A 26727-nucleotide genomic window follows, 5' to 3' on the forward strand; every position below is an offset into this window, starting at 1 on the left:
TCCTCGGTGAAGCTAAGCTTGAGGCTGTGTTATGTTTGGTATACGAGGGGGGGCATGAAAGGATCGGAGGGGGAAGTCAAGAGTAAAGCGAGAGGGAGAGGAAAGTGAGTCGCTCACTTTCCATCAGTGGTGATCAATATCAGTGTCTGACAGCACAGTGCTCCAGCCTTTACCGTAAATTATGTCGGAGCCTCTCAATCACTCCCATAACAAACACACTGTACACACACACTCACACAATGACACACACACACACATATATGCACATCAACAGTAAATGCACCAGAAAATAACTCCGTAGTTGCTAAATAAGCATTGGCGTCACATATTTGACTCCTTGGTGAATGCTAAAAGCAATTGCATTAAAAAAAACAAAAACAAAAAAAAAAAACACTGACTTGACACTTTCGATTGTGCCCAGCAGCCGTGCGCCGGACAAGGAAGCAAGAGCGAATTTATAAACGGCATCAAAGTGCAGACAGACGAGAACAACTCACTGATTGAGCTCCATATCCAAGGTGAACTTCCTGCCAAAAGCCTCCACTTGAAAGCTGGCCTGGGCCACGTGGTTCACCTGAAAGAGGAGACGCCAGAAAGGACGGATCACTTACAGCTATGAGCATCTTCACGGATCAGAGGGCATGTAATGACATGCATGCATTAGACAAATGGACACGGATGGATGTCTGCAGCCTGTCGCCGGCGACGAAATGGCTGCTTATTAAGACATCAACTCGTCTCATTTGCGGCTGGTGCTGAAAATTATGCAAATGTTGGAGTTTTCTGCCATGTTTTGTGCATGTGAGAGCAACGTGATGTAAGGAGACAAACAAACAAAACAAAAAAGGCATTCAAAGATTCATAGTGTAGTGATATGCTTGCCATTATTTCAATGTTATGTTGTAAGGGATGAGACACATTATGTATAATTATTCATCTAATAATAATTTGCATTTTTTTTTCCAGTAACCATTTTTTTTGTTAATTGTTTTCGATTGAAATGACACAAAAGTATCAAAATGTGGCAAATGACTTCATCGGCACGAAGGTTTCTTGCAGAAATCAAAAACAGATGGACTCAAATGTATGACACCAATCACAAGAGATCCAATTCAAAGTCCTCATAAATCGGTCAACCCACCTCAGAGTCCGACAGATAATGGTGATAAGAATCATGGTTGAACACAAGAAAAGCTTCATCCATCATAACTAGCCTTGAAACACTCACTGGACAAAAGTAGGGCACCCCAATATTTTCTTCTTTTTTTTTTTAATGAGCCATCTTACTTCATACCAACTTCTATTCTCGTGTTGTTGTTCTTCTCATCAACCACATTGCACCATTCGATATATTCAGAAAAAGTGAAAAGAAGTCTTGTGACGTTTCTCGCGGTGTGACAGTTCGACGTCCAAAATTTGTACAACATGCAAGACAGACGTCTAAATTTGACAAGCTTGAAAGTGTTCGTCTGGGGCGGCGCTGTAATGCCATGTCGGCAGGCTATGAAAAATGTCGGCCTATAAATGGACATCATCTCCAGACTATACATTTTATTTCGGTCTATAACACGATGTGCATCATTGCGGCCGCATGAGTGTAATTGATTTCACTGGAGGGGAATTTTCATTCCACTCGAGTGTCGGGCACAGATGGTGCATGCGGCTTCATTCATTCATTCATTCATTCATTCATTCATTCATCACACACCCCTCAGGGTCAATGAGAACCCACCAACACTCATTCCACTGGTCCGTCGCCTTCTTTCCACCCTTATGCCGCGAGCTAGTCAACGTGGATGCTGCAGGACCGCAAGGGAATGGGGGAAGTGGTTTGGGGGGTACGGGAGGGGGTCCATTTGGGGAGGTGCCCCTTGTGCTCCCCCAAGGGTGACCTCACAGCACAATTTCCCCAAGGAGTAGAAGCATCTCTTGTTTGCTCTGCTCAATGCATGTAAGGGTGGGTAAAATGTATATACAGTGGTACCTCTACTTACATAATTAATTAGTTCTGGAAGAAATTGCTTCACTAGGAAATTTTGTCAGTAGAGACGCGTTTTCCATGTAAATGTGCTAATCCGTTCCAAGCCACCCAAAATTCAGACATAAATGTTTCCTAAAGCATAAAAATTCATCAAAATATACAAACATATAGATGTTACAATTTGATTATGGCACAATAAATGAGAGTTGTGAATAATGTAAAAAATCAAAAAGTAAAGAATAAAAATGATGGTCTTTTAACTGCGTCCGACTCCTCATCGGGTTTTTCGTTTTTTGTTTTTGCCTTCTTTATTCCATGTTCTCTCGCAGAAGTGTTTTTTGCCTGGCGTTTTGTAAAGAACTCATCCAAGGACGCTATTAACAATCCTTTGAAAATGTCCAAGGCAAACATCAGCAAAGTGAGCGATCGCTCAACTGGTGAACACTTTTTTTTCTGGTTGATTTCCATTTACGTAAAACTATCGGAATGCCTCATGGTCCGAGTGGCTAATGACGAGGACGCTGCATCGACGCACATCTATCTAGCACACATCGACACATTCGGTAGAGGTGCCTCTTAGCCAATGAGATGCCAGGAAGAGGCTCGGTAATAGCAAATGGCAGAGCAGGCAGAGCAGCTATAAGTATGTTGCGTTCAGGAAATTCGGGAGTTGGAAGAGCAGCCCGTACTGTATATTTATGTGCCTTTCGTAACAAGAGGCAATATTTTCCTGTTGAGACATTTCCTGTTGAAAATTTCGTATGAATAGACGTTCGTAAGTAGAGGTACCACTGTAATCTGATCTAATTACCGACATGAAATGTCTGATGCAATGAGACATGAAATAATTGTATTATGTGTACACTCACAGCAAGCAAATACGCACACAGGCTAGTTTCATTTACGGGCTTTGTTTTTGCACCAAACAGAACTTTTTGCTACTCTTCTGCTGGTGGTGTTGATGTTTGCGTCTGAGATTTAAAAATAGTCCAGAGAGCCTATAAATAACATCCGGCATGTGTGACATTCTTTCAAATCCACTGGACAGGTTTCTTTTTAGACTTGTGGCGCTAAAAACAGCCAAATACGTGATCAGACTCTCTTCATGTGACGCCGTAGATGAGTGTCAACTCTCCTGGGGCTTTGTGAACAACTCTTACAATCATCACAAATCTATTTTCTAGTCAGTATAAATGGAATCCACGTGAAATAAGGGGGACAAAGTCCACCTGGCCATTTTCTGCCTTTCGGAGCTGTAACAGCGGCAGTATGGGATGCCTGCGCGTATGGGGTAGTAAGAATAACAGCAACAACAATAATAAGAATAATAATCATAACAATACTTTTGATGTAATGGCACATTTCAAAGTCAAAACACATTAAAAATCAAATAAATATTAATGGAAAAAAATAAAAGGCTCGACAAAAAGATTCACACCTGACACTGTTTAGTAAGTTTGCTTCGGAGGGAGTCATAGAATTGTTATTTCGCAGCCATTTTCTTGTCTGAGGTGTTAAAGAGACAAAGGGTTCAATGACTGTGACCACCTGTAGCCCCCTACGCTCTCTGAGCCCCGCACAAGCCCACATGACAGGTTTGAATGACGCAAATTGATGTTTTGTTTGAAATGGGCCCATCACGCCGCTTCCCTATGAGTTGCCGTTAGATCCATCATGATGGTGACTGCAGCAAATTGCTTCTTGTGAACTCATCACATGCTTTTTCAAAGTGTTCCTCACTCGGTTTTGTCTATACAGCAATAGCCATGGGGGACGTTACTTTTTATACATCGATTCCAGAAGGTGCAGAGTAAGGAGCCATGTAGATGGTTCTCAGTCAGTTCTGTTTCTTTCTTTTTTTTACTGTACTTAATTCCCCATTTTCAGGCATTGTTTGTGTAAAAGTCGATTGAAGCCCTGATTCAGTTGACTGCGAACAGGATGCCTGATGTATTTGGTTGTCCAGGAATTTTGACCCCCTAGCGGACAAGAGCTTCAATAGCAACTTGTGGCATTTGTATGCATGTGGAAGTTGGCGAATGTCATCGGCTGATTTTTTTTGTAATAAGACTGAACAGTCAGCATCATCCTCCATCATTGACATCAGATGTGCATGTGGGGAATGAAAATCATGCATGTTCTAAATTCATAAATATTTCATTTCATAGAATGGATTATTAATGATTATGACTGATGATGATTTGGTTCATCAACCCCCCCCCACCTAATGATTATCTAAACATGAAAATACATGTTTCCCCTACAGGCAGTCACGAGCACAACATTACCACGTTCAGATGTTTTGTTGATATTTTTCTCACGTGCTTCGAGAGGACTAGAGGGGGTTGCAGACAAATAAACAAGAGCCACTTCATCCAACAGCACCACCGATGCGCGGCGTGTACCTGCGTGGATCCGGGGCTCCCCCTGACGCGGGTGCTGAGCTCCTGCTCGCCGATCATGCTGTGGTTGTGTCTGCTGTAGAACAACCGCACGGGCACCGTGTCCTCCTTCTTCTTGTCCAGCCAGCCGCCTCCTTTACGCGGCGTTTTGACGCTCGACGAAGCGTCACCTGCACCGAGGAAGGGAAAGAGAAAAACACCCATTTTATTGTTGTGGAGGGGGGGGGGGGGTGTTGGGGGGGACAAAAACACACATCCACCGCCGTATTCAAATGCCCCGTTGCTCTTATTTACCAATTCTGTGAAAACATGGGGCCGTAATAGGCTGAAGCGGAATATAAATAATTAAAAGAACGCTATTTAAATCGTGATATTACTAATAACATGATGATGGATTACCATTAAGGGAATGGGGGTTGCTCTGGTGACCGACGTGCATCAATCCACAGACGCACAAAAGGGAAATCCACCAAGGTGCGCGCAGCATCATCATCATCATCATCGTCTTCATCTTCGCTACGTGTTTGGATGGGAACGGCAAAACAATGCGGTAATCCACGAGGGGGCTTCGCTAGGGGACGATGGGGCCGTGGCTGCCGGTGTGCTTCATGCAGTGCCTGTGATCGGAGGCCATCGGGGGTCCGGACGAGACTGAACGCCGAGCGCGTCTGAGCGCACAGAGTCGCGGTGGTTCTTGAGCGGCGAGGAGGAGGCGTTGTATGGGATGGGGTGGGGAATTGTGGAGGAGGGGGACGGGGGGGGGGGGGTCGAGAGGAGAGGCGGGGACACAGAGAGGCAGGACAGGGGACACCTCCTTAAAATGTGTACATCAATATCCAGCGGATTGCTGCAGAAAAGCCTCATGTATAAACATGAGCAAGAAAAGGGGTGGAGGCAGGAGGGATGCTGCGGCCCTCCGACAGACATCCGAAGCGGCAGCACCACCTTCAGCCCGGGCCGTTGAAGGCCCGCGAGTAGCGCCGTTTCCCCCGGTTCCTCTCATGACTCACTCCAGGCATAAATCGGTATCTTGGAGGCATTTTTACACGTGTAATTTTATTAGGCATCACATGTCTAGCTTTAGCATCTTACCCCAGACATATTGATTTTTTTTTATTGTAAGAAAAAAAAATTATCGTGGTCATTTTTGCAGTTACAGTAGTAATTTAGTTTTAATCCATTTTAATCAATACCTAACGTAGTCATAGAAAAGTATTTCCAAATGATTGCTAGACAATACTAAAGCTGGTATTTCTTTTCCTCAGTCGTTTGACCTTTCATATTGAATGATTTTATCCTAATAGGTAAAATAAAAGTTATTGTGTATGACCGACATGTTTTGGGATGAGCAGGATTAAATTATCCACGCCATCATCACCTCCATCATTTTCCATGCAATGTGTCTGTATTTTCCACTGCTTTGGAAGTCATTGTTCCCTTTCCACATCCCATTTTATCAATGCATCTAAAAATATGCCAGAGCGTTTGGAGATTTGTCACGAGTGCCATTCTGTGTGACATGCTCTTGACGCGTAGCATCCATTTTCCATCGTTGACGTTCATAAACTCTGACTTTCCTCTGAACCGTCCCTTGTGGAAAGCAACTCTGTGAAAAAAGATGGTCTCCATCTCGCTCTGAGATGTTTCCACCGACTTTCCCAGGTGGTTTCTTGCTCCTGTCAGTCTCCTCTTGTTGATTTGCGACAACACTGGGGCTTCCCAAATATGAATCGCATCTCGGCTCCTGATGTGTGCCTGCATAAGGTACTTGCACATCAAAGGTGACGTGAGGTAATAATAGGGGTCCGGGGGCCATGCTTTCACCGCAAGAAGGCGCAGTTTCCTCTGCGGCTTTTTGAGGGGAGGAAGTGAACAAATTGAGTCTGCATGGCCGTTTACGTAAGATAGATCTTTTCTTTGACCTGTGGGAGTCCCTCAAACAAGTCTTGTCTTTTTTGTGAAGCAGAGGAGCAGACTGAGGGCTCGAACTGACTCGAAAAGTAAAAGGTTCCTTGGGGCAGTCATGAGGCTGGTGTTTCTCCTCAATATTCTCGGTGGCTCTGACATTGAGTCCTCCAAATGGTCCAGTGTCAAGTTCAACAGAAGAAGGACTGCACCTGGGCCTGATGGGGGAGGGGGGCAGCAGAAAGTTTTGAAAACTTCAAATATATTGAAACTGTTTGGGCGGAATCCAGTACCGAATGAAATGCAAAACATTGAAGGAATGTTACCTTTTCATCAATGTGTTGAAACGGGTGCAGTCGAGGGGAGATACCACTTGGTTCAACACTTTGTAAGCGTCGCTTTTGGAGAAAGCCCGGTGACGTTCACTTCGCAGGTGCTGGATGAAACAAAAAAACGCAAATCAGTTCTATTTTAGGGTTATGGTTAAAAGAAGGTTGATAAATATTAAAGTTGGTGTCATGGATACGGTTGAGGCGTGGCTTAAGGATAACGTTAGAATGAAAGTCGATGCCCAGGGGCCAATTTTATGATGTAATTTACACTTTTTTTTTTTTTGCTTGAGATAATCACTTATGAGTAGTGAAACTCGGTAAGGGTACCAGAAAATATGCAGACAACTTCAGACAGAATTTTCAAAATTGGCATAGATTGAACTTGGTCAAACTCTCACGACAGTTCAGAGAGATCTGAATATTTGATCCAAAATGCCTTTGTGTAGTAGAAGTTACGGGAAATACATTCCTTGCAACTTGTCAGAATGAAAGTGAAAGTGTGTGTGTGGGGGGGGGGGGGGGAAGAAACAACAACAACAGCTTATCTAGTTTAATCTTGGACGATCTAAAGAATGGGGCATAATAAAAACATCAGAAATGGGTCCTTAAAGTACCGTAAGCTTCGAATGAATACATACTCCATGGTGTAAAGTGACGTCATTGACACATGACTCTTTAACCACCGCTTTTCGACTGTGTGGATTTGTTGTTTGTCGCGTGCTACGTTGTGTCTTTTTGATATCAACAAATACACACACAGTATAGACACAAATGCTGGTATCCTTCTAGTAAAGAAAATGAAAACGCACAATGAATACTTGATTGTTTTATGTTGTTGTCTTAATTAACTGCGGTTCACTACTTTTTACACTTGCATCGCCGTCACAGCCTTCATCATATTAATTCTGACATGTGAACGTTTTTTAAACAGAACTGGTCGTGATTGAGATGCGAGACTTACTGTCATCAAGTTTCCATATTTGGCCATGCAGCACTCGCAGAAGCCGCCTCTGTTCTTGTCATTGTTCTTTCGACCTGCAGCTTGTCCTTCACACGCCAATACCTTAGCACTTACAGGGGATAAATTGCAAAAAAACATTAGGATCGAATGATTCATCAGTTTTACTTGATTTGCACTTCCAAACTAAGGAGCTAATTTAGAAAAGCACAGTCAGTAATGCGACTATGCGACTTTTCAGACCCTTCTGGTGACTATATTTTAAAAAGGGCAGAGTCACCGGCACTTTTATTGCCGTGAAGAAATAAATGATGTAGCAGAAAATCAGAGAAGAGAAGGTTTATTTTTCAAGAATTTTGAAGCCAAAATGTCCACCAGTTCTGGAATGACTCATATGCATGTTTTAGGGCTGCACAACATTGTAATGTGATAACATGCACCAAAAAACAAAACAAAACGCATTTTATTATCATTGAAAGGAATTTCAAAACTTGACACTCCATAAAAGGATCAATCATATCGCCACACCAACTACATTTTTGTCATCCTCATTTATAAATCAAAACAAGTCGCCATACCTGTTCTCCCGCTGTTTAGCCCCTGCAGGCTTTTTAGCATCAACCAAGAAGGGACAATGAGGAGCGAGCGTCTTCAGGTTCAACTCGGGCATGCTTGTCATAGTGGCGTAGATTGGACAATAATGTCTGGGGAGAAAAGGCCAAGTGGCCAACACGTTTCAAATGTGCATTTTAAAGGGAAACAGTTAAGTGGATGTTCGACTTGACTTTCTCGAACCTGCTTGAATCTTCAACCTTGATGAAAGGTTTACGGATCCGCCCTTTTGAGTACATATTTACACAAGTCAAAAGAGTGGTCAAAATAGTATAGCAACCACGCGTCATTCACCTTTGGATTTCTGACAAGGGAATTCTGCGATTGATGCGTCTTTGGCCTACAATACATTAAGAAAAGTTGGGAAAGAAAACCTTTATTTGCCTCACAATGGAGAAAGTGAACGCAAGAACAAATGCTAAAACATTAAACGTATAAAAGTTGATCTGAACAGTGTTACGAAGTGTTGATTGCGTAAACTTACAGCTGGTTTGGCTGCTGTCAGGTTCGGACACTGGCTTGCAACGGTCTTTTTTTTCATCTCAATATACACTAACACATCTGCACATGAAGCACAAACCTAACAGATCATGCACAGCACAAAAGCACACTCGGACAATATTACAGTGGGAACTCCAAAGTCAAAGTGGAACAATTTGAAATTCAACCAAAATTCCCAGGAGGAACTTTGGACTTTACACCTGTACATATTTATAAATGATCTGTAATGCAAACACACCGTCAATGTAGAAGATTTTTACACCCCACTCCAGAGCCTTTGACAGAATTTTGTTGGTCTGCAAAATGTCCTAAAAACAAAGTTTTGCTTAGCAAAGTAAAACACAAGACTATAAGAATGCTATTTAAATGCAGAGGGCTAACAAACCTTTTCTTTCGCAGCTTTTTCTACGAAAGACCTTCGATGCCTTATGCCAAACTACAAATAAAAAATAACATAAAAAACAAAACAGAAGAAAAAAATTGGTGAAGCGCAGCAAAGTGAGCTTAATGGATGAGTTAATAAAAACTATATCAGAGCCAAAGAAGCAATCCAAGAGAGCTCACCGTTTCTGCTTGACCCTGAGACCTTTTCTTGGTGTCGTCGCTACCGCAGCCCGTTTTGGGTGGATTTGAGTCGGGGCAAAGTGAAAACTGTCCGGATTGCAGGCCAGGGAGTCGAGAGTCTTGTCTCGGGGATTGCATGTATTTAATTTCCCTTTTGTTGGATACAAGATACTTGATGTCTTTGCTGAAGAACTTGTCAACACTCTGGGAAGACAACAAGGAAAAACATCCAATTGTTAGATTTCGTGAATGGTCACATATTCATGGCACAACCTGTTATTTTATTTGTTGAGGGTATATAAAGAGATGTCAATTTAATCAGCGGCACTTATTTATTCAAGTTACACAACAAAGATGTGTGGGTACTATGTTTACAACATATGCTATTCCAGTTAGAAACCCATATAATTTGTCCAGGGCATGATTATTTCCAAGGCTCGATTATATTTTTAAAATATTGTAATTATGACATTTCAAGGTTTAAGAATACACAAAAAGAGACACTTGTTTTTCATTCTTCTCGATTTAAGGGCAAGAACTAGATTTCCCTGTTATTATGACCTAGTATAGGTTAGTGATAATATGACACTTTCCAATTTAGGTACAAATTTCACCACATCGCTCCCATGGGAAAGGAAATCCTTGGTAAACCGAGCACCACCTGAATCTAGACACTTACAGTATTTCAAGGCCAAAAATTCAGCATTGCACCTAATGCTACAATCGAGATATATTGCAATCCAGTAAAGTCTTGCTTGAGGACCCACCCCTCCGAGGTTTTTTATATCTCTCTCCAACGACTCTGCTGTTTTGTTGGACGGCAGGTCAAGATAGAAGACTTTCCCAGATAAAGGCTTGAACTGTGCCAGACGGGATTTCACTGGCGATTTCTTCTCACCACTTTTTCCAGCTTTTCCTAGGAAGACAACACAGTGGCAAGGTGAAGTGAGGTGAGCGTTCAAATCTCGCAAATCCACCAAAGGTGATTTTTTAAAAAACTATTCGTCCAAAGTAATGGCTGTAATGGGAGGAGCAATTCAGTTACGATAATAATAATAATAATACCTTTCCAAACAGCTCCAGTTTGTCTGTGGGTGTCCTGCGCCTTCATTTTATTCTCTTTCGCTTGCCAAGGTGCACATGTTCGCACTCTGTACGTCCACATACCGGAGCCACCGTCTTAATTTGACAGCTGACGGCGTTTGTACACAAAATGGGGAAGTTTACAACTGGGAGTGTAAACACTCATAGCAGACGTCAAACTACATTACGAGCCGTAACTGAATCCATGTGACTGGAGGGAGAACGCGTACGCGTGATAACGAATTCGCCGTTACGACAGTCTACTTCGTGCCGAGTTGATTCTGCGTGACCAAAATTTGGCGGAAATTAAGTCGCTTAGCTGCGGTGTTTCGACATTTACGTAGCGTGACACCTACCATTGGCATAAGTAATTGTCTGGTTAATTTAAGTTAAGGAAATTTTCACGTCTGCGTTTTAACAGCACTTTCATTTCCCGCTTAACAATGTCATGTAACAACAGGCAAGTTGCCATGTCGGAAAACTCGGTGCCTCGTGATCACTTTCAAAACACTCGGTTTTAACTTAGTTTACGTTTTTTTTAGCACCGCGTTTGTCTTTTACGTCTTCTTGTAGATAAATGACTATCGTCTCATCCGTCCAATATTTCCATGTGATGTCTCCAATGTACTGAGTAATGTTGCGTTTGACGTAAACGAGATCTGGCAACAACGAAAATGGGTATATTGGTGGTACTATTCGAATGTGATGTTTCGACATTTAAAATAAAATAAAACATTTAAAAATCTTTATTAATCAAAGACATGCCAACGAGCAACAATTACGATCCGTAAAGGTATGAGCGCCGTGTATGCAATTGTGCTTGCCGTTGCATTTTAGTTTCAATTTCGCGAATGTGCAAAAGGAAAACTAATGTTATAAAACGTTTCGTCACGTAATGTTGTGACTACCAGACCAGTAACGTTGAACACGTGTTTGGACAAAATCTCTTTTTGGAACCCGTAGGATAGCCCTGTTTGCCACATTTTAACGCAAACAAGGCTTTGTTGAAAGTGGTCTGGCAGGTAGGAACGTCTTGTTATTAGCTTCAGTTAGCCACGGGTAATTACCGATACTTAATAAATAGTTCCATGACGTATTATGGGACCGCAGCACCGTATGAATTTAAAAGTCGATCTTCAACGTCATCTCCTGCGTTGTGTGTTCAAGGAAACATGAGTGGTCAACGTCCCTCTCCTACGGCCAAAGATAACGGCATTACGCCAATCCAACAGATGATGGCGTCCTGCTCCGGAGCATTGCTCACTTCTCTGTTTGGTGAGGCTGTCCATTAACGCCTTGCGCTGTCTTGTCTTGTCTTTGCTATTAATAAAAAAAAACACATTCCTTACTCGAGACTCACTACTTTGCATTCGACTTAAGTGATATTTACCTTTGGGTAGTGTGGAAATTTGTGGTCAGCGCATGGTTGACACCATAATTAGGCGAATAATACGTGAAAAAATACACTTCTTAATTTAACTAGGAGGGTTGAAGGATTGAAAGAAGCAAGGGAGGAATGACAAATAACCTCATGCCTGTTCTGGGGTTTTTTCAGTGCAAAGGGATATTGTGCATAAAAAATACCATTCAAGGATAGCACAAAACTACTGAAGAGCAAAACATTAATTGCAAGAGCCGTTTTATGCAAAATCACCTCACTCAAAATTGTAATCTTATTCAGGTACTATGTTTGTCCTGTATGGTTTTCAAAATTGTAAAATTATTCATCTCACTCACAGTATAAAGCAGCATAAGACCAGGTATAAGTGCTTATAAGCGATGTCTGCCACCTAGTGGTTAATGGTGTCTTTGCAACCTAAACAAGCGGAATATGTTCATATTTTTGCCACCCAAAAGTGTTTTGGAATATATATATATATTGGGGAGGGGGCATTGATTTAAATGAGAGGGAACACTTGGGAGTGTGGGCGTGGTCCTCATGTAGCCCACATAATGCTAGTTGACCCTCCCAGGTGTAGGAAATGGATGTGTGGATGTTGCATTTACACTCGCCATGATTTCCCCAGTGACACCTTTAGATGTTGTGAAGATCAGACTTCAAGCACAGAAAAATCCTTTTCCAAAAGGTGAACTACATTTCGGCAAAGAATTATTTTTGTTTTTGTGTAACACGTCACCCTAATGTGCTAATGTGTTTTTCTCACAATGCTTAGGAAAATGCTTTGTCTATTGCAACGGCCTTATGGACCACATTTGCGTGTGTATGAATGGCAACAAGGCCTGGTATAAATCGCCAGGACACTTCAATGGCACAGCGGTAAATACAAATCCCTTTGTGACACATAAATGTTATGTTCAGATTGTAATCTTGTGTTTTGCAACAGGACGCATTCATCAAGATCGTACGTACTGAAGGACTCGGGTCCTTATGGAGCGGTCTACCGCCGACCCTGTGAGCGAGAACCTCATCATTTATTCCCAGCATCATGCACATCTCAGCCTATTGAGTGGATTCATATTTGTGTTTTTTTTTTCTTGTCCGCTTCAGCATTATGGCCGTGCCAGCGACCGTTATCTACTTCACCAGTTATGACCAGCTGCGTGCACGACTGAAGGTCAAGATGGGCCAGCACGAGCAGTTCGCCCCTATGGTGGCGGGGGCTACTGCCAGAGGTTTGATTGGATACTTTTATTAATTACATTTATGATTATAAGTTGGATTTATACAGAGCCTTTCAAATGAGCAAAGGATGGTTAGCAATAATAGAATTCTCAACAATACCCATTTTGATATAATATTGTCATGATCATTTACTGTAGTCCTGTTTCCCTATAGATTTGAATTTCATAACCGTACAACTCAATTGAAAAAAAAAGGTATATTTTTTTTAGGTGAAGTAAAAAATAAACAACGGAAATAAGTGTGCACAATGTACACCCTCACAACTGGGATTTGGGTGTGTTCAGAATGAACTAATCACATTCGGGCTCATGTTAAATGGGAGTCAGCACACACATTTCACCACACTTTGAGGATATATTGTTCTGGTTCAGTGACACCAAGATTGAACGTCTTGGCCTAAACTCCAAAAGGTTTATCGGTCGTGAATACAACACCGTCACCAAAAATTCTGCACCATACAACTTTGCAGTGAACTTTAGCGGTTCCACTGTATTTGTCATCCCGTAAATGCCTTCTCTCCATCTACCAGTGGGCGCGGCCTCTGTGATCAGCCCGATCGAGCTTCTGCGCACCAAGTTGCAGTCAGAGAAATTGTCGTATCGGCAGCTTGGAACCTGCGTACGCAGGGCTGTGGGGGCGGAAGGTTGGCTGTCGCTGTGGCGAGGCCTGGGGCCCACGCTGCTCCGGGACGTGCCCTTCTCCGCCATGTACTGGTACAACTACGAGCGCGGCAAGCGGTGGCTGTGCCAGCGCTACGGCACCAAGGAGCCCACTTTTACCATGACCTTCGTGTCCGGCGCCACGTCTGGAACGGTGAGTGCGATAGACTGAATCGTACGCGTGAAGCTCACTCATTTATCCTGTTTCCCGATATGGTTTCAGCAGTGCAGTTAAAGAGTTTAGTTGCTTTTTAACTCCTTATTAGCTACTTCACTGATGAATATTGGTTTCATAATGAAAAAGTAAGTATCGGTACTGTTCATGTTCTGTGCTTGTTTTTTATATAAGAAATAACCCACATTTTAATCGTCTGGATTTTTAAGGTAGGCATTGGGTGTTGAATTGAAGCTATAAAATCGATGCATTTATGAATGTACAGAATTTTAATTTTAATAAAACTTTTGAATGTATCAAGATGCAGTTGGATTTTATTTTATTTTTTTATGTTGTTTTTTTTCTTCAGATTGCATCCATCCTAACGTTACCGTTTGACGTGGTCAAAACGAGAAGGCAGGTGGAACTTGGGGAGCTGCAAGCAATGAATTGTAAATGTGGCCTTAATATAATGTTTTGCTTTTGAATGGGGAATCATATCCGATGTCACTCATCTCGTTGTTTCCGCGTCGACAGTATCGCACAAGGCCTCTTCCACCATCACTGTGATGAAGAAGGTTGTGGCCCAGCATGGCATTAAAGGCTTGTTTGCAGGTTTGTATTCAATTTGGCCAATATTTTGTCATTCAAAACATTGTATTCTTACCCGCTTTTCTCCTGGCCAGGTTTCTTACCTCGGGTCATCAAAGTGGCACCGGCCTGCGCCATCATGATCAGCAGCTACGAGCTGGGGAAGGATTTTTTCCGTAAGCACAACCGGGATCGGGAACTTGGACCTCTGCACACCAGTGACACCTGAAATATGATGAATCTGCGCCTCCAACGCCAGGCTTGAAAAAGCAGAGCTGAGAAATTATTAAAAGTATATTCTGATAGTATTTATGATGTAATATTCCATGATGATTCAATCCTTTTTGCACAAGAAATGCAGTGAATTGCCGCTATTCATGGAGGTCAAGGGACCGAGCCTTGTTGTGAATAATTGCCCACCCCTGTCCAATTTCCTTTGATTTTATACAGATGCTACAACTTTGTGGCAAAACAGAGAGGATCATAAAGCATCAACACACTACTTTCTGTATGTACATTATCATGAATCATTGATACATAAAGGACGACATTCGAGGAGATGAATTATTCAACACAAACAAACCACTCGCACATAAAACTCAGTCATAGTTTGAGCTAGCATACTGGCATTACTGTAACAGCATATTCATTTAGACTGGCATGACGTCAATCACGGACAAACCCGTGTACACTAACACGTCACACTAGCGGGGTTAAGTCAGCAAATTCACCTTTTGAAATTTACGCATGATGTTAGGGACTACCAGCAGACTGTGACGATCAAATAGACAGGCTATTGGTAACTGCTAGGAAAAAAAAATACTACCCAAGGTTGCACCAGATGGCACCAAAGTAAAAGTTTCATTGCTGCAGCCAGGGCACAATAATAGCAAACTGAGATCTTTAAGAAAAAGAAAAAAAAACAATTGCAAACGTGGAGTTGGGAATATGCAAGGGTTCACTGTATAATAAAATCTGTTTGTGTGTATCAGATTTATTTTCTTAAAACATTTGCCTGTGCCTGATATTTTGCCAGGGGCCCATCCCATTTTGACAACATGTGCACAAAATAGAGAATCCAAATCCTTGTTTTTAAATATTTTTTTTTACTTCTATAGGAAAATCTCTAGACTATTGAGAGCTCATGTTTCCATACCGGTGTTGTACTGGTTTGAGTAATCTCATCCCAAGGAAGACAAGATGTGCAGGAAGTAGAGTGGTGGATGTTGCACAGAGAAGTCAGAGCGCAGATGTAGCTCCATTTCCTGTTGCTAATGTTCCAATTGACATCTTCAGATAGATAACTACAGCACCACAGAATTTTGCCTCAACTGCTTCAAGACGTGTCTAATGAACAACACAATTGTCATCGATTATGGTGGCCAACCCAATCTTTTCCTTTCTTTTTTTTATGACAGAGATGATAGTTGATTTAGCAAATGGCTTACCTCAGATTACAGTTGGAATTTGTCTCTCAGCCAGCGATCAGAGTATGCATTTAAATCCACAGAATAAGTGCATGAAAGAAGTGCTTGAAAAAATGTTTTTACTGTGAAATGTGTCAATCTGATTTCTGCCCAAATAAAGTTTATTCAAAGTGAAGGATAAAAATCCGGGAAATATTTGCATGTGTACAAATGAACAATGGAATAAACTAAAAGCAAACAGCACAGTTAAGGTACACAGCCTGAATGCCAGACGTTCAATCACAATCACAACAAGCCAAATTGAATGACTGCATTGCAACCGAAATAAGTAAAGGGAAAACGTCAGATTAATCCGAGGGTGGCTTATCAATCATAGTGGTCATGACCTGAGAACGAAATACGGTACTATGCACGCGAATGAAAAAAAGCAAGGCACAAAAACTCCTGAGAACCAAAGATGTAAAACTGATATGGTAATAAATGGGAAAAGTGGACATTCGATGATCCTCCAGAAACAATTGGTGACGACGACGAGCCCGACTTTTCCAATGTTGGCACGTGAAATACAATCTCAATACAAACCATTCAAGGTAAATTTATATCATGTCAGTGTGCTTCAGGCGGGTGAGCTCATTCCAACAGCATGTGAAAACATGTCGGTGTCGACACAATGAGAACATACATCTCTACAAAGAACGTAATAGCACGTAGAGAAGATGGCTGGCTTGAGTTGTAACCTTATGTGGGGGTGAAGCCTGGGCTGCTGACCTCAGCAGCGGGACTGGCCAGACATTCGTTAGACCTCAAACTGGCCAGAGACCTGAAACTGTTGACGGAGGTGAGAGAGCCGCACAGTCCTCGGAGGGATGGCGTCTGCTCTTTTCCTGTATTGCAAAAAGAAACCCATCGGACAATGGGAAAATACGAACATGATTTTGAGCTGGGTAGCTGATTGTTTGAAAACAGTTCCATTGCTAATATTGTTTACATTGGACAGCACTACTGATTCGGAAGGCCCTGGGCAGATTACATTGACATGGTAACAAAAAAACAAAAACAAAAAAAAGGCTTAAAGATGATTGGACGGAAAAAAAATCCCAAATGTGCAATGAAAGCAAGAGAGCCAAGAGAAAGACTATGAAATGAAGAGAACAGACGACTGGGAATAGAGTAATCCAATTTCATGGTATAAATGAGAATTTATTTTGTAAAAGTAATTCAGAGCTTCTGATAATGTTTCGGCCAGCATACAAGGTCTTACTGGCAAGTTTTGTGATGTGTACCTTGACGGGGCCAGTGTGGTTTAGCCTCCAGCGTTAGCATGTGCGATGGTTCGAGGGACATCTGTGATAGGCTCATATCTGGAGGTAGACTGCGGAGACTCTTGCTGCATAACAAACAAAATATTGAGCAATATATCAGTCACAGAGGAAATTAAATGAAAATGCCAAACATTTATCAACTCTGATCTGTTTTCACTGCTTTGAGCAACATAATTCTGCACTTTACGGCGGGCCTTATGGATAAAATATGGTTTCAAGTTCTGAAGTGGGACAAATTTCCACTTCTGGGACACTTGAGCTGTTCAATGGTAGGACATATCAATCATATAATACATGCAATGTTTTGAAAGTGGCAAACTGATTGCTCAGAGGGCGGCCCGGTAGTCCAGTGGTTAGCACGTCGGCTTCACAGTTCAGAGGTACCGGGTTCGATTCCAGCTCCGGCTTCCCTGTGTGGAGTTTGCATGTTCTCCCCAGGCCTGCGTGGGTTTTCCCCGGGTGCTCCGGTTTCCTCCCACATTCCAAAGACATGCGTGGCAGGCTGATTGAACACTCCAAATTGTCCCTACGTGTGAGTGTGAGTGCGAATGGTTGTTCGTCTCTGTGTGCCCTGTGATTGGCTGGCAACCGATTCAGGGTGTCCCCCGCCTACTGCCCGGAGACAGCTGGGATAGGCTCCAGCACCCCCCGTGACCCTAGTGAGGATCAAGCGGTTCGGAAGATGAATGAATGAATGAATGAATGAATGATTGCTCAGAGTGAAACTGACCACCCTAAATGTTTGTAATTGCCTATAGATGCCACAAGATGGCAGCAAATCACTATTTTTGATGAAGCTCAGTCCATCGGTTCAACGTGACTTGGCATAAAGACACCACCTAATGGTGCCAAAGTAATGTTTTCAGATTAGAGAAACTCAACATAAGTGAATTTTTTGGCACATGATGGAGATAGCCCCCCCCCAAAAAAAACATCTGAGTGACTGTTGAACTGTGGTGTTTCACTGTGTGCACTCAGTTTACTTTACTTTATTTTAATTTTGGTGTGCAGTTTTTTTTCTCATTATGCCGTATTTTGTTTGGATTTTAAAATCTGAAACAACAATACTACATTTTATAATTGTTCCATGTTTTGAAATTATAACTACTCAGTCAACCAGCTTTGAAGGTTCCACAGTACAATATTAAACAATGATAAGAAACCATCAGGTTGGGCTGAATGATTTCTTTTTATAATTGTTCAGCCCGCATCATAATCTAGTAATACAAAAATCCCTTGACATACTCCTCCCACTGTCCGGGGCTCTTCCTGTACAGCAGCGTATCCAAGGCAACGGCGTTGGCGTCCAAAGCGTCGGGAGACGGCCACTGATTGGTCAGGTGGGCTGTCAGCTCCTGTCGCGACCGCAAGTCATTGTTCTTCAACACGGTCCTGAACACATCAGACACAAATTAGTCAACAAAGAAGTTCGACTTTGACTGACACCATGAATGCGGTGTTCATACAATTGTAGTGCGCCGTATTTGGAGCTAATTTACCCTCTGCTGCAGCTAAAATAAGGTAATCATAATTACAATGCACAGTAGTTGTACATAATTGTTTCAACCAGTATGTTGGAAAGTTGTATCCAATCCATTCCAACATACCGTTCGAAACAAGATTGCGGCCAAAAAAGGAAAAAATGATGATGTAGAGTTTTAACTTTCAAATGTGTGTAGGCATCCTCATCACTTATAAAATTAGAAGTCTTTTTGATAAATCTGAAGTCTGAACTTGGAAACGTGGACACTCACGCATATGCACGCTTGCAAACACACACGTACGTACGCTTGCACACCTGTGCGGTGTCTGAAATGGCAAACTGAAAGCAGACACCACATTACCAAGAGGCCTGTCCACTTTCACACACTCACAGTTGATCCTGCAGCTCCAAAATGATAAATTCCAGCTGCTCCTTCTCCAGCGAGTGTGACAGGTGTGTGTCCACGAGGCTCTGCTCAAGAGCTTTGTGGTGTGACGACGCCTCCGCCAGCTGCGTCTCGCGCAAACGCACAAGCTCCTCCAGGTAACCCTGACACAAAAACAAAACACAAGCAATTAGGCTTTACCTGCCCGTTACCTGTGAATCTAAAGTAAATGCAGGGAAAGGGACTTTTTTGGGTACCAAATTCTAACAACAAACAGTCAGGAATGAGTCATGCTTATGTCTTTTTGTTTTTTGGGGGGCGGAGGTCTGCTATTGGCTACAAAATGCCATCTTGTGGCATATTTCTTGGCGCCAAGGAATATGTTGAAATGAGTTAAGGAGTTCCATTTCGACAAGTTTTGTTTTGTCGCCAATTATGAAATGTGTAAGGAGGTCAAAGTATTTGCAATTTTTTGCCGGGGGAAACATTCTTAAAAAGTATTGTTTCCAGTCATTTCCTTCTCGCAACACTCATAACAAAATGCCAAACTCCATAGACACAAATACTTTTCACGTATTTTTCTAATCGATGCTCAAACACACCTTCTGCTCCAACGCCATGCGATATTTCTGCTCAAAGCGCTTGCACTTGCTGACCAAGTTGCTCTGCTCGGTGAAGATGGCAGCAGCCGTGGCCATCTTGTCCGGGGTGCTGTGCTCGCTGCCGGTGCTGCCCAGGGTGCGCATCTCCTCCTCATCGCTGCTGATGCTGTCGCCGCTGCAACAAAGGGAGCAATGCCCGCCACCCTGTTAGCAAACATCTAGCAACATTGCGCGCTGCCAACAACTCACGTACCTCTGAGTGAACTTCAAGTAAGGTGTGTAGTCGATGACCGAGGGGTCACTGATGTCTAGACCTTCGCCTTTCAGACAGAAGCTTGGGAGATGAGACAGGATGGGGGTGGGTTAGTATGCAACTAGTCTCTTGCCCTACTTAACCCCCCGACATGTGAATTTGGGCCTGTTTTACTGCCACTTCTCCTCCCACTTTCTTGTCTACTGTACTTTCTCATCATGTATAGGGCCTCTCTCAATTTAACTCATTCAGTACCAGCCAAGTCTAGACCAAGTCTGAAAAGACGTTTAGAAACGTCTTTGGGAGTAAATGAGTTAAAAATCAGGATAGATCTTTAAAATGGGTATGTGTGTAACCCAATTTAAGGCTGGGCTGAAACCTAAAACCTGATTATTTTTTTTGTCTCTCTCGTCTAATCTATTAGACAGCAGAACAGCGTCAGTACCTGAAGTCGATGGTGTTGAGTCCAATGAGCGTGTCCGCCAGAAGCCCCGCCTCCTCTCCCAGCATGATCGCCCCATCCTCATAAAACCTCCTGCAGTCACGTTTGCTCACATTATCGCTGCTCATTTCTAACAGCATAAACTGAGCTGATTGCTTTGAGTGGGTTGAAGTCTGTGAAACACCGATTGTCCGCACACAACATTAGGTATACTTGCACCACATGAGATCCAACACGAGAGCTGAATTTTTTTTTTTTTTAATTTAATAACATTCAGAGAGCTGGGTCTACATGCGCTAAACTGTTGTCATAATTAAAAACAATTTGAAGACAATGCCTTTTTGACAGTGGTTATTTCTGTCAAAGCTGAGGGTTTTGGTTTATTTTTTAACTCAGGCTTGATTGTGCAGGGTTACCTCATGTAGCATCCAGTGTATAATTGTGCACTGTGAGTGCGCAAGTTACACACGCAAACCTGGTAGTTCTATGGTCCCTCAGAGCGGATGAGATGTATTCAGACAGTCTTTTCTCCATTAGAACTACTCGGATCCAAGCTCGACCCTATTGAGATTTTTTAAAAAAAGAAAGATAACATGAGATCATTATTTTATTCTTGGCAATTGCTTCCGAACACGTTTTTGCCAAAGGTCTGAATAATTAGTTCAGTACAAATATTAAAAACAAATGATCACACCAATTAATTCTTTCATTTTAAAGATCTAATATTCATTATTTTGAATTTAATCAACAGAACCGGCTCCATCATTTTTGTGCACTGCGTACACGTCGGCATTTTGGCCACCGAGTGTACACACTTTACACTATCTCATCCACAATATATGTCGTTTCCTTGTTGTGATAAAACGGTACATTTTGTGAACTATTGTTTGAAATCTCAATATCTACAGACTGGTGTGTGGAGTTGGTGGATATATATTTTTAAGCGGCTGCCTTGATCACCCACTGATGCTGTATCCTCGTGCATTTAGCTGCTCCAAAGCTCTGGAACAACCTACCGGTACCTCCGGACCTCCAAAACTGCACACCTCTTTCCACTTTCAAGTCCCGACTAAAAACACACCTGTTCAGGATTGCCTACAACACATAGCTCTTCCATTTCCTATGTTTTTATGATTTTATGTCCTGTTTTTATATAACATCTCGTTTACAAATTTTTACATTGTATTTTCTTATTGTTTGTACAGTGTCCTTGGGTGGCATGAAAGGCGCTTTTAAATAAAATTCATTATTATTATTATTATTATTTTGGACACTCAGACTTTATAAACGACTATCAACTTACTGGTAATCCAATGATAGACCGACATTTATAATTATGAATTAAGTTAGCTATTGCTTGAAAGCGCATTATCTATTGTAGGTGGAGAATGGAACGTTGGATATTTTTTGGGTGGGTGGTGTGATTGACCGAACTTGCTCGCATTTTTTGCCACTGAGACAACATGCTATACGATTTCATCAAAAGGTAGGTCTACATATATAATTAGGAATTTCATTAAATATTGTTTTAAACCAGAGCCAGTGCCGGTTCTGGCAGGCCAATATGACCGAGAGACGTCACCCTTGAGGTCAAACTCCAGAGAGTTAGCAAACCGGCATTGCATCTATTGCTTGTTTTATCGTGTGAAACTGGGTCGTGTTCCTAGCCAAGCATTGCTGGTTGATTTCTCTATTTGCTTCGATAGTTGATAATGCAAAGTAGGTGAAAAAATGCCTTATTATGGGCCCTTTTGGGCTAAAATTTGAGTGTCACCTTAGCTTTGCTTGAGCGCACATTCTCCATACTCTCAATGCTTCGAATGCAATTATGAGGGACTTTACTGCTGGCGGCTTTGACAAAATCCCAGAAACTCCGAGGACTCTCGTAGCCAAACCACGTTGTCTGACCTGAGAGAAGAACATACGGGACGGGAATGTTTGTAGAAACGTGCTAACACTTTGTCGACTCATAATTTGCGTGTGTTATTATTACTACGATTTTAACCTTTCAGTCTATGGTTGAGGATATGCTCCAGGATGGACACAAAATTGATCAACTCTGCAGACGAGTCGTCCATGCTGTCGAAACAGGATCGGTCCAAGAGAGTCTTCACTGAAAACCTGAGGCAAAAAAACAAGGCATCAGAAATAACAGATTTTAACCAGTCACATAAACCTTCCTTTGAATGAAGATTCACACTTGGCTGTCATTGCCCATAGGTGTGATTGTGAGTGAGAATGCTTGTTTGTCACTCTTCTACGTGCCCCATGATTGACTGGCCTTCCGTGAGTAGTCTGTCTTTCTCCCAAAGTAAGATGACAAAGGCTCTGGGCTCACCTGTGACCCTTATGAAGAAGAGCACTGTAGAAAATGGATACAAGCTGACTTTCCTCTCACTAACACAGCTGGTATCTGTCCTCCCCAGTTGCAATGAGCCTATTCTGTCTAATCAGATTGCGCCTAATTAGGCAGGGGGGAGAGTTAATGGACTTGGCTGCATTTCGTATGTGTGTTTGTGTGCATGGATACGCTTGTGTGCACCCAAGTTGTTTGTAGACTTTTTTACAAATGATCCGACTCCCTCTCTTGTGCTCCATAGCAACAGTGTTTACAATGCACAAAAACACATTCACATCATTTAATTTCCACTGAGGCCACCAGCACATAAATAAAAATCTTAAGTGACTACTTACATGAAATTAGATGGAGTTTCCTTCTATGTGTATTATTGTTATACTACTCTTACATGCCGATAACCTGGATTAAAATGAGTGAAGTTGATATAGCATCGGTTAATCGATGGCCAATAACATCCATGGCAGCTGTAACCTAACCAAGCTAATTTTAGGAAAGAGTCAGGGTACACATTGGAATGATGTCAGAGATTTTCTCGGACTATCAAATGATCACAACACACATGTATTCTAATCGTGATCTATAAAACACCAAAATGATTAATTCAAGAGATATTTATAGATCACCAATTGGTAACAGTACCACTTTCCAGTATGTTACAATTGGGCGTGAGTAATTGTGCTTTGCTTAAATTTTATTGGACTTTCTATTAAAGTTCTTAATACTTGCATTCACAACTGTTACTCATCATTCCCATTCCATTTTACTTTGGGAGAAAGGTGGGATACACACTGGAATGGTTGTCAGCCAATCCCACACTCACAGTCATATCTACGGAAAAGAAGTCAAAGTACCTGGAGAAAATAACACATCTGGCATGAACATGCAATCGCCACACAGGAAGGCCAGAGTCGATTCAAACCGCTAGGCCAACATGATGTGTCAGAGGAAGTTAGTTTTTCAACGCAATGATTGGGAGCGCTGCCACAGAATGAAATATTAAACTGCATGCCTGGAAGCTTGAAACCCAAGCTGTGTTTGGAGACATCACAATAGTTGTAATGGTGATGGGAGCAAGGTGTCAAGTTGAGATGTCTTGATATTGCCACACGATAATGATGGTGGCGGTGATGATTACGAGGACGAGGAGAATGGTCATGATGGCTACCTACCGGCAAACGGTGAGTAGGTTCCTCCTTTCCACCGCCGCGCTCCTGTCCGCTGCCCGCTTGCGGCTTAAGTACAGCCCCGCGCCGAGAGACGCCATCTGCGGCACGAGGTCAGCCTGCCTGCCGCGGTCAGCCGAGGAGCGACATTAGTATTGACTCCGTCATAGTGCATGGATGGAAGGGGCTCTCGAACCGGAAGTAGAATCAAGTTAGACTCAACGGGGGACGACGCCGTTTCCAGTTAGTACTGTACTTTCGATATCGAAGCTCCGTGGGGTAAGTTGCAATTTCTCGATTTCCTCCAACCTGACAACACAACGTAAAAAGATTTTTACGCTCAGAAAGAATAACTATCTTGTCTTCAGCGTTTGTGAATGCAATTTCAATGAACATCGACGTTTTTTCCCCCTCGTCGCTTTATTATGAAGAGCACAAATCTTTCACGTAAAAGACATACTGTATTTGATGTAAATGAGAGGCGCTCCTTATTTTAATAAATATGACTGTGATTGGCAATCTTGTACCTACGGCCAATTCTGAGACTGCCTGAGCCGAGTTTTGAGTGTTTTTGTTTTTAATGCTGTTAAACGATTGAATACGATGAGTAAGTAGTGCGACACCCGTTAGACGCCAATGTATCGTCTCACATAACAGAAATTATTAAAGGGACCGCAAAATGCACATTGAATGTTAATAAGCCACCTAATAAAATTTAAGACCTATATCATGCCAAAAGTTCCCCGAAGTACTGTACAGTACATACGCATAGATAATCGCGCAGAAGACGTTCATGACTATTTGTCCGTGGGTCAATTGAAACCCTCGATCGTCGCAGAGTGATCGTGATTCAGATGCTTTCTGATTTTTTAAATTTGTTTCCAATACCTTACTTTTAACCTTGTAAGTTTGTTCCCTTATACTGTATTATGACGTCTGCTGGCAACCAATTCAGGGTGTATCCCTCGACAGCTGAGATTGGCTCTAGCAGGCCCGCGACCGCCGTATGGATAAAATGGTTCAGAAAATGGATGGATAGTTGGACTTTATCAAGGGGAGGGGAAGGGGGTGAACGACAGGTAGGGATGCATATCATTATCTCGACTAAACAAGAACACCATTGTTCTTCCAATATATATTGGTGGCCGCTTGGGAAACAAACAAACCTTTTCATAACCCACCAATCGGGTTATTTTGCTTGTAGATTTTTAGGCGCCTAGTTTTTCATAATAGACTAAGTTTGTTTAAAATTAATCATTCAGGAGATGGATGGCCGTATCCGCTGTATATCTCTTAACAACCAACTTGGCCACTTGAACGCTGCCCCCTTCCGACCATGTGGGCCCTGTCAAATGTTATTTTTAATCTGTGTTGCAGATAAAGTAATGGTTATAATTTGGACACCATTTGATGTCACAAACCAAAGTCTCCCTCTCTCCCCATACATATATACACGGACATGATGGAGATTTGTCAAAGATACTTGTTGACTGTTCATCTATGCTTTTTCACCGAGACACCCTGTGCTCGAGACTCTCCCAGCAGTCTACACCCTAGACTGGTCGCTACTCAATTGCAGGCCTCATACTACATAAACAAACAGCCATTCGCAGTAAATGCTATTTTATGAAATAATGCAAAATATGTGTCTCCCTCACCATCATTTTTGCAGTATAGCGTTGAAGTGTCAAAAGTTTGAATGGCCACAAATGAAAATCCGTACCTTTGGCCATCATGTGGAGATTCTGTAGTTTTATAACCTTAGCTAAGAAGTTGTGCACATGCATGTCCTTTGTTAGACACTACACGCCTCTCCATTTTATCGCTTTTGATCCAACTTTACCTTTGTCCTTTGTGTTATGTAATCATTTGGACTTTATTGCTGCTGGTGAGCCATTAACATAGGATTAAAGTAGTCGGACAGGACATGGCTGTACAAATGATAGTGTATGTCTTAAATAATTGGACTTTGGGGGAGAAAAATGGAATAGGATGAAATAGCATAGGAGCTTCATTGTCGTTATTCAGGGTAAACATCTTGCTGGTCTCTTCCATCACTTCCATCCACAATGGTGTACATTTCCAAATATTTAATGCCAATTAGTATCATTAAGACTACCAAATCTGCAAAAATGTGATAGACAATGTCATTGAATAACAGCCGGAAAAGTCTGGGTGCTGAACCCTTTCAAAAAAAAAAAAAGTCTGAGTATTGAAACACACATCCACCACGGTGCGACACTCTTGACGTGGGCCGTTTATTGACTCAATTGGGTGAGGAGGCCAATATAAAATGTTTTTTTATTGAACTTTTATGTTCTTATTTTATAAGAACTTCACCACAGTTGAAGCCACACAACTTCTTTGAGTGATTCACGTGTCAATCTGGCTCTTGTCCACGTTCAAAATGGTGATTTGTCTTTTATTTTTTTTTATGTACAGAGGGCAGCTGAGCAAGTGTGGTTATTGTTGTGCACAGGCAATACTGTACAGCCACGTGAGAGGGATGGACGAGGAAGGAAAAGGGGGCGTGGAAGGGGTGGTCATCCGTTAGCCGAGGTGTGAGTCCGTGTGCGTGTGAGCTCCCCATTTCTGTGAAACATTAGAGCGCTTGACAAGTGTGTGGAAGGACGAGCGCAGCGCTGGAGAGGTGGATGTCTGTGTGTGATCACCCAGCCTGTCAAACATCGGTGCCCTTTGTGGAAGGACTACGGTGAAGGTCTGATGTTTACACTTTCATTCATTTCCACAGTGTACTCATTTTACGAGCGACATAAGCAGATTGCGCACTTTCTTCCTCGGACAGGAGCCGGAGATGGCCGAAACGGATAAGTTGGAGAAGAATCTAAAAGACATTTATTTAAGGTCATATTTTGTGACTTATCGTTTGCTGAAGATAAATAGT

At 42.2% G+C, this 26727-nt stretch overlaps 5 protein-coding genes across 19 annotated transcripts in view; 2 read left to right on the forward strand and 3 right to left on the reverse strand.

Moving 5' to 3' along the window:
• Nucleotides 1-5112, reverse strand: part of adam22 (ADAM metallopeptidase domain 22) — a 53200-nt gene extending 48088 nt beyond the window's left edge. Inside the window, exons 1-3 of one of the 2 annotated variants that reach the window (XM_052065814.1) lie at nt 4783-5112; nt 4387-4553; nt 498-574 (exon numbers count right to left, since the gene is read on the reverse strand). In XM_052065814.1, the coding sequence (XP_051921774.1) occupies nt 498-574; nt 4387-4553; nt 4783-4894 (356 nt within the window). In that variant the 5' untranslated portion in view covers nt 4895-5112. The remainder of the gene's footprint in view (nt 1-497; nt 575-4386; nt 4554-4782) is intronic. The other variant, XM_052065815.1, reaches the window with a different exon arrangement.
• A 710-nt stretch (nt 5113-5822) lies between these two features.
• Nucleotides 5823-10999, reverse strand: dbf4 (DBF4 zinc finger). Its single transcript, XM_052065828.1, has 12 exons — nt 10321-10999; nt 10023-10171; nt 9256-9459; nt 9077-9127; nt 8930-8999; nt 8675-8751; nt 8485-8530; nt 8374-8416; nt 8157-8282; nt 7582-7690; nt 6615-6724; nt 5823-6494 (listed from the first exon to the last, which is right to left on the reverse strand). Exons 1-12 carry the CDS (start codon nt 10418-10420, stop codon nt 5849-5851), a joined length of 1731 nt encoding a protein of 576 aa, XP_051921788.1. The 5' UTR covers nt 10421-10999; the 3' UTR covers nt 5823-5848.
• On the forward strand, nt 10074-15312 carry slc25a40 (solute carrier family 25 member 40). 2 transcript variants are annotated; one of them, XM_052065835.1, is made up of 10 exons: nt 11011-11360; nt 11506-11613; nt 12366-12425; nt 12513-12616; nt 12684-12751; nt 12848-12972; nt 13512-13795; nt 14166-14247; nt 14333-14410; nt 14482-15312. In XM_052065835.1, exons 2-10 carry the CDS (start codon nt 11511-11513, stop codon nt 14613-14615), a joined length of 1038 nt encoding a protein of 345 aa, XP_051921795.1. In that variant the 5' UTR covers nt 11011-11360; nt 11506-11510; the 3' UTR covers nt 14616-15312. The 2 variants fall into 2 exon arrangements, with proteins under 2 accessions (XP_051921796.1, XP_051921795.1); XM_052065836.1 differs by lacking the exons at nt 11011-11360; nt 11506-11613 and adding an exon at nt 10074-10205.
• Nucleotides 15313-15953: 641 nt separating this feature from the next.
• Nucleotides 15954-24218, reverse strand: rundc3b (RUN domain containing 3b). 2 transcript variants are annotated; one of them, XM_052065832.1, is made up of 12 exons: nt 24046-24218; nt 23829-23945; nt 22306-22421; nt 22075-22208; nt 20776-20861; nt 20304-20393; nt 19859-19939; nt 19606-19780; nt 19010-19167; nt 18381-18527; nt 17097-17200; nt 15954-16697 (listed from the first exon to the last, which is right to left on the reverse strand). In XM_052065832.1, the coding sequence occupies exons 1-12, from the start codon at nt 24216-24218 to the stop codon at nt 16552-16554; spliced, it is 1527 nt and encodes a 508-aa protein (XP_051921792.1). In that variant the 3' UTR covers nt 15954-16551. The 2 variants fall into 2 exon arrangements, with proteins under 2 accessions (XP_051921792.1, XP_051921791.1); XM_052065831.1 differs by lacking the exon at nt 24046-24218 and having other exon boundaries at nt 23829-24025.
• A 1945-nt stretch (nt 24219-26163) lies between these two features.
• Nucleotides 26164-26727, forward strand: part of abcb4 (ATP-binding cassette, sub-family B (MDR/TAP), member 4) — a 40644-nt gene continuing 40080 nt past the window's right edge. For 3 of the 12 annotated variants that reach the window (XM_052065798.1, XM_052065799.1, XM_052065808.1), the window contains exons 1-2: nt 26165-26541; nt 26629-26687. In XM_052065798.1, the coding sequence (XP_051921758.1) occupies nt 26638-26687 (50 nt within the window). In that variant the 5' untranslated portion in view covers nt 26165-26541; nt 26629-26637. Of the gene's footprint in view, nt 26542-26628; nt 26688-26727 lie in introns of all 12 variants that reach the window. The other 9 variants (XM_052065792.1, XM_052065812.1, XM_052065796.1 and 6 more) reach the window with 6 other exon arrangements.

Source organism: Hippocampus zosterae, chromosome 5 (assembly GCF_025434085.1).
Source record: "Hippocampus zosterae strain Florida chromosome 5, ASM2543408v3, whole genome shotgun sequence".
Classification (NCBI taxonomy): domain Eukaryota; kingdom Metazoa; phylum Chordata; class Actinopteri; order Syngnathiformes; family Syngnathidae; genus Hippocampus; species Hippocampus zosterae.